This window comes from Protopterus annectens, chromosome 8.part0 (assembly GCF_019279795.1).
Source record: "Protopterus annectens isolate FY-2018-M chromosome 8.part0, PAN1.0, whole genome shotgun sequence".
In the NCBI taxonomy this organism is placed as follows: Eukaryota; Metazoa; Chordata; order Ceratodontiformes; family Protopteridae; genus Protopterus; species Protopterus annectens.
Genome location: NC_056741.1, coordinates 1,956,099,788 through 1,956,112,237, shown reverse-complemented (window position 1 = coordinate 1,956,112,237; position 12,450 = coordinate 1,956,099,788). Strand labels below are relative to the sequence as shown.

Here is a 12,450-nt window from a genome sequence, read left to right as displayed (position 1 = left end):
GGGCTCAACATTCCACTACGTGCTTGTCTGTTTACTACTTTGATTTTATTTCAGTGTTCGTGGAGACTCTTGTATGCTTAGCATAGATTTCAGTATCCACGGACACTGACTTAATTGCTTACTATTAGAAGCGGGCTCTAATAGTAAGCATAGTAGGTTGTGCAACTATGGGGGCATGTTTATGCCTCCGTAGAGCAAATAAACACACCCCCTACACTTGCACATGTTTCCTGTGCACGTCGAGAGTATGGCAGCACACTCTCATTAATATTCATATGGCGCTGCTGCACCATCTGTAAGGAGGATGCTCGGCACAAGGCTAAGGCTAAAACCATCCTTGCGCCGAGCTTCATGAATCCTGGGGATGGCATTTTCAAATCCTTCATATTAGGGACCCTTTCCACAAACTGTTGTATGCAACTGAACTGAGCAGTTCTAGTTGAAAATGGATAACTCATTACCTGTTTTATATTTTTTGCCATTGCTGTTTTGGATGCTTTATGCATACTTATGATATTAACGATCCCTTACATTGCCTAATACATGGAAACTAGACCCGTTTGATAAATGTCAATAAAACACACTACATCAAAATAAAAATAAAAAAAAAATTGAAATCCATACTCCCTACATTTAACAAGGTTTTTCAGCATATGTATATAGTTTAACTACCTAAAATTTACCCATTTTTGAAAGTATACCCACAGCTAACTAATCATTTGTCTGATTATTACATTACCTCATTAATTCAACAGTTAAGATTTGCTTCTTTACATCCTTTGAGAGAAGTAAGGGATAACTTGGGCTACACTGCATTTATTACTGAGCACATTGTATCATTTAGTGGTATTCTGATGAATGCAGCAGTTTATGGTGGAAGAAGTACACTATACTAGAGTAACATGGAGTCCCAGTGTGTTCTGTTTATTTATTTATTCAGTGAGTGATTGATTTATTTTCAATGTAGTGTTTAGTAACAGGATTAATAGTCTAATCCTAAAGAGAGCATGTTAGTCATTGCTAGAGCATGTTAATAAATAAAAAAAAGTGTGTGTGTGTGTGTGTGTGTGTGTGTGTGTGTGTGTGTGTGTGTGTGTGTGTGTGTGTGTGTGTATGTCTGTGTGTATTATAAAATGCAAAGCATATTATCCACAATATATAGAGGCGATAAGGCTTAGGGGGTGTTTTTTATAGCACTGATGCTGTGTTATACCCACAGGTGTTGTGAGATATGAGCTCTATATGTAAGCACCTTATAATCCCTGGGCATGCAGTAATATCCCTACTATGTGCACTTTTGCACTCACAAAGTGAGCCTCTATATTTATGTATTTATTTATCTTTTTATATTGCACATATACATTTTTATATGATAAATATATGCTTTGTAACATGTTTTAAGACTATTTTGATTGTCAAGCTTATAAATGTACAGCAGTACAAAATTTAGACAAATTTTCAGATCATTCATTTTAGGGACCCTTCCCACAAACTGCTAATTGTAAAGTGAGCAGTCCCATTTATAAATATCATTTTCCATTTGCTTTTGTAAGTCACAATTAGGATCCCAGTTGTACTAGTTTGGTATATAGCTCAAGTAACTGTAGTCCATAGATGTTATGCTGAAAATCTCTATTCAAATGTTAGGTTTTAGCAGATCTACAGACATGTATGAAAACAGCAATAAAATGTATTATTTTTCATGTTTTATTGGCTTTCTAGTAATGCCATTGTGCATATAGTTTCTGCTGTAAATGTTTTTATTTCTTGACTTTTGTTTCAATTTTTTAAAGATTTTTTCTTGCTTTTTCATAAAGGCATGGCAAGTTAATTTGATAGTCTTCTTCAAATCAGAGTTAGTGTTAAGAGAAATGTCTGCTAGTGAAATTTTGAATGTTGAAGGGGAAACAGGATCTGTGACTATATGTGTGGTCTAATTAGCCATTTGTGAAACACTTTTTATGCACAGGTAATCATTAATATGATTGGTCAGTTTTTCTTGTCAATTTTATATGTAAGTTGTCAAGAACTGCAAGACAGTACAATTCACTTGAATAATACAATATGAAAGCATTGAAGACTGAATGATGATGCAACAAATGAAGACATTTAATATGTTAAAGCATAAAGGCAAGATACACAATTTATAAGACAGACAGTTGATTTCAATTTATAAATAATAGTACATGATAGTATAAAACAACTGGAAAGATACATTTCATAAAAATATACAGCAAGTAAAGATTTATAGCAAAAATAAAATTGGTGCAAAATGAAAAGGAAATAATAATAATAATAACTAATAATAATAACAACAATAATAATAACAATAATAACAATAATAATTATAATAAGCTGCAGTAGTCCTTGAACCATTGGAGGGGATAATAATAGACACTGAGGATGAACCTGGTAAAGTAAAAGAAAGGAAGAAGGCATTCAAAGGAAAACTATACCTTAAACTCAACAATTCTTCTCCCCAGAGTGAATTTTCAACTTTACATAACAATGTCTCTTGTCCTCTGTCCTTGTCAGCTTCGTCACTGCATATCATGTTGAGGCTGAATGAAATCTTGCAAACATTTGGGAATTTGTCCTCCTTGCTCTTATATCAATTTACCTATCACATATGAGAGTTTCTTGCTAAGAGAAATATACACAGCAAGGTAAACAGTCGTAAAGCTATCCAGGCAATACATTCTTAAATTTTTAATTGTGTAAAATCACTGACAACTGAATTTTTTCCTCCTTTGAAGTCATACATAAGCTGACTCAGAGAAAGGTAGAAGGTAGAACAATAGGACCCAAAACTCATAAAATATCACCCTTTTAAAGAAACTTTTGCCTTAACTATTTTTTTACATTTCAAACAGGAATTTGTATAGGTTGTGTAATACACATCTAGGAAGAAATGCGAAAATCACTGCAAACCAGCCATTCACACATTTACTGAGAATTGTCAAACTTATAAATATTCTCACTGTTTCCATTATAAATGAATGAAACTGATTTGTTGGCAGAGACTAGGGAATTGTTGTCTCATCAGCTGTGCCTTCCCAGTGTATTATAAGCAAAAAATACATTTCCAAGAAAACAAAATCACATCAGCAAACTTACCTCATGAACACATTCAAGGTAGAAGAAATTAAAATTAAGTAGTTATGGTGCTGTAGTCAGGTTTTAAACTTCACTACAAGATAAACATATATTTAGTTTCTGTCCGTAGCGGTTCTTTAAGAAAGTGAGAGGGTGGTGATGGGATCTTAAGAATAAGGCTGAAGGAAGAAGTGGCATATAACACCTGCCCGGAATGGATTTGGGCATTTTTTTTTAATATTGCCAAGAGATGGAATAATATTTCAAGTCTGGCATTCCAGGCAGCAATACAAAGTTTAGATAAATCCATTTAAGTGCAAGACAGGTTAAACCAAATTATCCTAAATGTATAGATCTGTGGAACAGGAGGATGTTTAAGATCAGAGTCTGATGGGTAGGTGAGGGCAACTACTACTTGTTATCAAGTTTAAGGACATGTTTAAAAGTGTGCAGCACTTCCCCATTTGTTTCTACATTATTGTCCCTCTCTGCCTTTGTGTAGGATGTCATTATTGCAAGCCCAGTCAGTCACTCATATTTATATAACACACCTTATTAAAAGGAAAATAAAAAAATAGTAAACTTTTCTATGCAAGAAAACTTGCTTTCTTCTCTGTGAGAAAAGTAAATCCTGTATTTTCTTTTAAAAGCAACAGAGCATAACAAATTTGTCAAATTCTTTTTATTTTTAAAAAATTGCAGAAAACATGCAAGGTATGTTTGTGCACATGCATATGTGTGTAAGCATCATTGCTTATATCATCTGCATCTGCTAGTTTCCAGAGATCTACCTTCTTGCTTGTACTTGTGTATGCTGGTGTCCCATGTGTTTGATTTTCATTCATGATTGGTTATATCTAAGCATGGCCTGTGCAGCCTGAAATGGTGGTCAGCATGCAGATTGATACAGCAGCACCACAGTAACCTTCAGTAAACGGATCACATGTCAGTCGGTATGTGAGCTGATAAACATCAACTACATTGCAAACTCTCAAAGCCTATAAAGCAGCCTGCAGTGGTACTTCAGTGACACTGAGAGCAGTACAGTCTTTCCGTAACATTAGTACAGTCGGGGGTAATACAGTCGTGTCTTGACAGTGAAGCAGTCTCCCAGTGATATTACTACAGTCTCCTTGTGTACCTCTTCTGTCAAGCTCCATAATCCTGATGAGTGACATAATTGCATAATAACATACTACACCACTTTCCCATAGTATGAAAAGGCACTTTAACAGCTTCTCCCAGATGTGACCTTAAACCTCATGCATTGTTCTCTATGGTTTCATGGCTTTGGGAGAACTGGAAGGAAGCAATTCTTAGGTCACTTAAATACTTACTGAATTGCTAACATTGTCATGTTGTGAAACATATTAATGAGAACCTGTTATAAGGAAACAGTTTTAATTGAGAGAGTAAACAGATCTGTGCTACTTTTCATTTATATGGTACCATTTTCAATTTTTTAAATATGTACCCCATATTTCAAAACCTCTGTTTATTTTTGGACACAAAGAAGTCATAACCAAAAACTTGTATAGCTTCTGCACACTGTTGTTCAATTTGTTGGATAGTAAAAATAGAAAGTTCTGTCTTCCAGGCCTCAGAAACATGAACAGCATCACGCGGAGAAACTTGAAATGACCCATATTTGCCTCCATCTCCAGTGCCATGGGTGAGATTATAGATCCAAGTGTGAAGTTTTGGGGTTAAAGTTAGGTCTGTAAACTCATATAAGTCACTTACAACTTTCAAAGGATCTTTTGTCAAGTCTTCAAAGCGTACCATTTTGTAACGGCCTTTTATGAAGCTGTGATTTTGCTGAGTCGCTTGCTTATACATATTTACCTGGGATTTACAGATTTCCTCCAACAGTTTGTAATCCCTCTTTACAGAAAAGTAATGAAGGAAATTCCTTTTTTCCTTAAAGTTATTGTAGAGGATATTGCTGTCAAAATTTAAGGCAGAACGTTCTTTACTGCGGGATCTGAACACACCTCTAGGATCACGAACTAAATGAATAATCTTAAGATTGAGAGCAGGATCCTTCAGAAGACTATACAGTGGCTCTAAGCTGAGTATTCTAACCTCTTTCAGAATGATATGGGTGTGCGCTTGACAGGCCTCCTCAACATTCCTCAAGGGGTAACTCCCACATGCCTTAGAGCAAGCCTCTTCAGTGTCCGTTTCTGAATAATTATAAGCATCACAAGCTGGGGGAGAACAAAGTGCACGGCTGAGGGCCCAGCCAAACAGATTTCGATTTAGTCTGCTAAGAGGCTGGATGTATGGATCAAAGACAGATGTATTACATAGGAAGAGTGATTTCAACAGCTTGCTGACTTCAACATGCAATGAATTTGCACTACTGTGCTGAAAATTCTTCCATACATGCCAGCCTGGTTCCATTAAGTAGAATACATTTGAGTTAATATTGAAGAGTTGACCAAGGAACGATGATCCTGATCTCCAGGATGAAATGATGAGGATGGAGGATTGGTTTTGATTTAATTCAGTTTTATTATTTTCTAGTGATTTCTGATATAGTTGTAAATCTCTTTTATGTAGAAGGAAGATAAAAACTACCGTAACTGAAGCCTGAAGTACAATGAACAGGTGCAGCTTGATTAGTCTTGACATGATATTCAATAAGTCCTATAATATGGAGACAAAAATAAGCATTACCTTATTGGTATGATGACAACCATTTTCTACAATGCTAGATTTATATTCATACATGTAAAAAACTTTCATTGTTTTATGGTCAGTTGTGCATTGATAGCAACTGTTATGACCAGACCTGTGCTCTTGGGTGACCTGAAAAGAGAGGCAGGGCCTAATGGTGGGTACTGGAAATATGGAAATGGTCATTCAGTTGCCTTGTAACGCCAATGATACTATGATCCACATAAAGTCTGAATTGAAGAGAGGGGAATTTCAGTGGCATAAATGCTGAGTAAGAATAATTATTATAATAAAGGGTGCTACATCACAAATGAACCCAAGCTGTACCTGTGGAATCCTGTTAGTAAAGTGCATTAATCATGAAGTTACTATCTGCAAATAAAATGGACTTAAAGCACATATAAATTGCAGCTGTACAGAAACAGCAAAGCAGAAACTGCTGCTTTATTGCATTGAGGCATGCTAGTAACAACAAGCCAACAGTAAAACAGTGCAGCATTAAAGCAAACATACAGACATACACACACAAACCCACACACACCCACACACACCCAGACACCCCCCCCACACACACACACACACAAATTGGGAATACTTTCACTTAATTTGGTAACTGCTGGTAAAACATAAATCCTGAAGTAAACAATTGGAAAGGTAAGTCAGTGGAAGTAAACCATCAGACCTAACGATAGATGTAAGCCATGTAACCTACTGCAATGAATCATGTCACAGATTATACAATACTTACAAGGAAGTTATTTTTGAAAGTACAAGGATCTCAGTTATGATCCTCTATACATGGTAACTAAATGTGAAACAAATATATATATATATATATATATATATATATATATATATATATTATACAAGTTGGAAAGTTGGAGGTTGTGCTACCTTGAAATATTCCCCTTATACCCCAATGTAATAATTTCAAAGTTAGTATATATAAATATTGCTGTGATGGGCCCAGCATCATGACACATGGGGTGTGTAAATTGATGAAGACTCCGAGCAAAAACACTTCTTTGCCATTACCGTGAGATTCACAATTCATACTATTTCTTCTCAAATCCTACTTCATTTTTTGTAGTTGTGGGACTCTCAGTTATGTGTCCCGCAGTCAGAATAAGGAGCTCTTGTAGAAACCTTTGATGGCCATCATCCAAAAACTACAAACATTCCAGAATGGAAATTCGACTATGAAGTTTATCTAATAGTAATCACTGCTAAAATGTTATACAACCTATGTAATACCCTCTTCCTTCTCTCTCTCTCTCTCTCTCTCCCTCTCTCCATCCTGTCTTGTAACAAGACTTCTTCCAGCACAGCTCTGTAGAACTAAATCCCACCCGAGATACACAAGATGTCTGACTCTAGAGTCATCCATAAAGCACTGCTTTTACATATTGTCTTCTTCCCAGTGCAGATGTTTTAAGGACCTAGATTAAGCATTTGCTCTATATTGTCTTCCTATTTTCTCATCCTTCTCCATGTATTTAACTGGGAATTTTATTTCTCTAACAACCTCAGGGAAACTGTCTAGGTCTCTCCTCTGGTTCTTTAGTACTTTTTCCTTACTCCATGCCTCTCTCCTCCAAAAGACATATGAACTATGTTTTGCTCTATTTCCATATGACTCATATGGAATATGTTTTGCTGTATTTCCAATACGTCTACCATGGAATATGTTTTGCTATCTTTCCCATTTGTCTTTCATTTTACTTAAATTTGCTTTTGCTGCTGGAGTGATCTCAGAACAATACTTGTAATTTTTTTGTAAGCTAATGTCGGTAGTTTTGTTACTTAGCTTTTTGTGAGCCTATCTTGTGTTGTATATCTTTAATTGCAATATAGCTTCTTGTAATTTACTTTACTACTTCCCCTATAGCTCTGTGTGATTACTTATATAGTAACATTTGTATGTGTCTTGTGATGATAGATTACATGGTTTTCTGCCACTTACAGCCAACCTCATGGAGTTTAAGCTAGTGTCTTCTGTTTGGTATCATGTTTGCTCAAAGTTCTGTAGTTCATTTAGATTTTATGCACCTATACATAATATTATTGAAGATGACACTTTTATATTATCTATTGGATATAATATATTGTGGTTTTGTTATTATAATAAAGCTGTTTTCTGCCTTTGATCTGGGCTATGGAGGAAAAGGGTCTATGGACTATTTAGTTACCCTGTAAACAAATAAAGGAAGAAAGAAAAAAACTACCAGCATATATCACACTGTTTCTCACCATAAATATATAAAACATGTTAACATATTATTGGACTGAGGATGCAGAAAGCCTGGCAAACTGATCCAATGTATGCTTACCTGGGCAGATTACTGGCATTACCCAGTATTACAAATCAGATGAGGCACAATATATGGCATGAGATTCTGAAGGAGTAACTCTTAAGGGGTTATATACAGGAGAAGGTAGCATGATTTCTCTATTTCATCTAAAGGGGCATAAATCCAGAACAATGTTTTCATAGATAGATCATCCACATGATAGCTACTACAACATCACTTGTACCAGAGTAACTTATTCAGTTGTAATCTACTAGAAATATGCCTGCAAAAATTCCAGTACCAGTATTTTTGATGACAGCTCTGAGATAAGGCTCCATGTTTCCCAGGTTAGTATTTCAGACTCAGAGAAGAGCAATATCTCCTTTTTCTGCTGTAAACAGCTGTATATTTCCATTCAGTGTGGTGTAGAAATCACTGTGTATAGTTCATGCAAGATAGTAGTGTGCCTTCAGAAAAAGAAGTAAATACTCCTTTTATCAGAAACAAGTCTGTTGTTAGCACAATTCATGTTGGATGTCAGTGTTGCATTTGTTGTCCTCTTTAAGGAACTCAGGATAACATTATAGTACTTAATAAATAAGCACATATCCAGGCATGTCTAAGGGTCAGCTCCCGGTATTTTCTCCTGTCTACCTGATGAATCTGGGCATCTTGGGGCAATGCAGCAATTGCCTCATGTACACAGACAACCCCCTCCTCCTATCACTCAACACTACAACCTGTGAGAGATGCACTTATATAGCCAAACTCGAAGCAAAGCTATCTTCACCCAAGACTGGACTAGACAGTCAAGAGAAGAAGGTAAACACTTGCATCACACCACACTCATCACATAGTCTCTCAAAACCTACACCACCAAAACACACACATAGAAACACAAAACACAAACCTACATTCACAGAGGCTCTCAATAAAAATCTACTCAAGCAACAGAGACCTCCAAAGTAGAAACACAAGCAACCTCCACCTCCCCCCCCAACACAACCCAAATGATACATATCCCACAAACTCAGTGCGCCATTCAACCACAGCCCATAAGGCATAACAATGTACCCAACACTCTAGTCATAGGTGACTCTATAGTCAGGCACACTGATGTTCCACTGACCAGGCTAAACAAGGAGAAAGTTACTGTCAGCTGCCTGTCAGGTGCCAGGATCCACCACATAATGCATGCACCCAGGACACTCCACAACAAATACAAATATGACTCTGTCATTGTTCATGTTGGTGTGAATGACCTGAGACGTACCTCCCTGGACTACATGAAAAGAGACATGGAGGAGCTCTCCGATCTTGTAGCCCAGATAGGTATGACCCTAGCCCTGAGTAGCATCCTACTATCACCCAGAATGATACCACAGTACAAGGACAAAATGATTGACTTCAACAATTGGCTAAGCTTCTGGTGTCATTCTAAAGGGATCCAGTATCTGTCTGCCTGGGATGATATGATCGACAGACCATGATGCTTTGCCAGAGGTGGCCTGCACTTGTCCTTGGGATTCCGGATACTGACTAAGGGTCTTGCCACCCCTATAGTGACTTTTTTAGGCAAGGTTCAAATGACAAGTTCAAAACCATAACAGGTACAAGCAAGCAAAATCTGAGGGTAATGCTACTCAGTGCTAGAAGTCTAAACCTCAAAATGCACTCACTCGAGGCATTCCTTAAAATGGAGAACATTGACATCTGTACAGAGTCCTGGTTCAAGGCTCCAGAGATCACCCCTGCATTACCAGGCTATAATTCATACCACACCTTTCGGCCACCTAACCTGGACCAAAACACTAAAGGTGGAGGCATGTCCATATTCATTAAGGATATCCACTCCTACAGGCTAGTTGCTCAGCATAATGCATCTGAGATTATCCAAGTGCAACTAACTCTGGGCAAGACCGCAATCCAAACTGTAACTTGCTACAGATCCCCCACCATGCCCCAGGATTCCTACTTCTCATTTCTTGATACACTGGAAAATATTAGGGTATAACCCAACACCCTAATAATGGGTAATTTCAACTACCCCCACTATTAACTGGGAAAACTACTCATGTACTAACTCTTTTGCTCAAAATTTTCTGGAATTCATAAATTTTAGTGCCTTAGATCAACTTATCCACACCCCCACCAGGAGCAGCAATATCTTAGACCTGGTCATTACCAACATGGGTGACCAGTGTTCCACACCAGAGGTCAATTCCTTGTTGATCAGATCCAACCACAAGCTAATCACCCTAGACATCCACATCCTGCCCCCACCCCCCATTAGGGAAACCACCATAAAAAATTTCTCCAAAGCCAACTTCAAGCTTCTTAAGACAGAAGTGGCAAACTTCACGACACCCATGCAGATGGACAATAGAGGTACGACTGTTGAATCCTACAAAAATGCACTTTATAAGCACTTACATGAGTGCATGGATCATGCTATCCCTAACAGAACCAAGATGCTATCCTCCAAGAAAAGGAAGCAAATCTGGTGGTCCCCTGCCATAAACAAAACTCTACAACAGAAAAAAGAAACTGTTGCAATAAAGAGTAAAATTCCATGATTGGAGGAACTCACTCGTCAGCCTCAGTAAGAAGCTGAGATCCCTCATAAAATCCTCCAAAGCTAGTTACAAAAACAAAATTGCCACTGATTCTAAAGACAGCCACAAAGCATTCTATAGCTATGTCAAGAATCTCAGTGGCAACACTCAGATCTGCCCTGAGTTACAACACAATGTCACTAAATATACAGAACCAACTGATATTGCCAACATCCTGGCAGATAGGTTCAGTGCTAACTTTACCCCCCTATCACCCCCTAAAAGGCCCATCTCTATACCCGAAGAATGCAAATTTCATGGCTGCACAGGTAAAAACCACACTCTCCAAAGCCAAGAACACAGCATCCATGGGACCTGACAACATCCCAGGCTGCATTCCACATGAACTACAGAATGAACTGGCACCCCACTTAAGCACCATGTTCAATCATATCCTCACCTCAGACTTTGTGCCCACTGAATGGAGCACAGAGGCAGTTATCTCACTCCACAAAAGGGGAGCCACCATGGACCCCAGGAACTACTGCCCCATTAGCCTAACGAGCCTGGTCTGCAAGGCCATGGAATGTATCATCATGGAACTTATAAACAAAGACATTGGTAATCTCCAAATTATGGACTCCACCCAGTTCGGGTTTGTAAAAGGCAGATCATGTCTCCTTAACCTGATAGACCTCTTTGAAGCAATCACCAAAGCCGTAGACAAGGGTAAGGTGGTTCACACAGCATATCTAGATCTTGCCAAGGCTTTTGACACCATCCCCTACTCTGGAATTATACATAAAGTCACTAAACTAGGTATAAATCCCTATGTCACAAGATGGGTTGCCAACTGGCTCACTGACAGAACCCACACTGTGAAAGTAGCTCTCCAAATTCTACTTCAGACCAGTGACAAGTGGAGTACCACAGGGTTCAGTCCTGGGTTCTCTCCTGTTTGGTATCTACTTTTCTGAAGTACAGTCTAACACAGAAGGTCTTTGGCTAATGAAGTTTGCAGATGACTGTAAACTAGGAGCCATAATCAAAACTCCTAATGCTGTGGACATCCTACAAAAGGGCCTCACTGAGACAGATGCCTGCTGCCAAAGCCATGGCTCCAAGCTCAATGCCAAAAAGTGCAATGTCATCCCCTTTGGTAAAAACTCTGTACCCATGAGCTACCACATAGGTGGTAGTCTACTTAACACTGAAAGTGTGATAAGAGACCTTGGGACACCGGTGGACAGTAGTGTCTCCTTTGATAATCACATCGCCACAGTAGTCAGGAAATCCTTCTACATGGCACACCTCATCACAAAAGGTATCTCATCCAGGAAAAAAAAGGTTATTGTTCCTCTCTATTCATCACTCATTAGACCCATTATAGAGTACAACGCCCTTTTTGGTATGTACCCCACAAGACATCTACAACAACTGGAAAGGCTGCAGAAATACCTCACAAAGAGGATTACTGGCCTCAAACAGATGCCCTACACAGACCATCTCAAAAACCTCCAGCTTTATTCCATCGCATGTCGCCTACTCAGAGGCGATCTCTGCCTAACATATAATGCTATGTCAAACTCAGAGCTGTTGGACATGCTCCACTTAAAATAATCCGAATCCCTCCAAGCTACACGCTCTAGGGACCTAAACCTTGTCACCACAATAAACAGAACATGCTGGAGGGATAGATTCCTGTCCCAGAGACTTCCCATACTCTGGAACAAACTACCTATCTATATCAAACAAAGCTCCTCATTAGCACTCTTCAAGAAAAATCTTGATGACTGGATGGAAAATAGGAAATTCACCCTGGGGAG

At 38.2% G+C, this 12,450-nt stretch overlaps 1 protein-coding gene across 1 annotated transcript; it reads right to left on the bottom strand.

The window, feature by feature from the left end:
* Nucleotides 1-4,578: 4,578 nt before the first annotated feature.
* Nucleotides 4,579-5,733, bottom strand: LOC122808589 (carbohydrate sulfotransferase 5-like). The gene has a single exon (XM_044079546.1). It carries the CDS (start codon nucleotides 5,731-5,733, stop codon nucleotides 4,579-4,581), a length of 1,155 nt encoding a protein of 384 aa, XP_043935481.1.
* Nucleotides 5,734-12,450: the final 6,717 nt, after the last annotated feature.

Coding starts and splice junctions, on each gene's coding strand:
- LOC122808589 (XM_044079546.1), bottom strand. CDS start 5,733: ATGTCAAGACTAATCAAGCTGCACCTGTTCATTGTACTTCAGGCTTCA.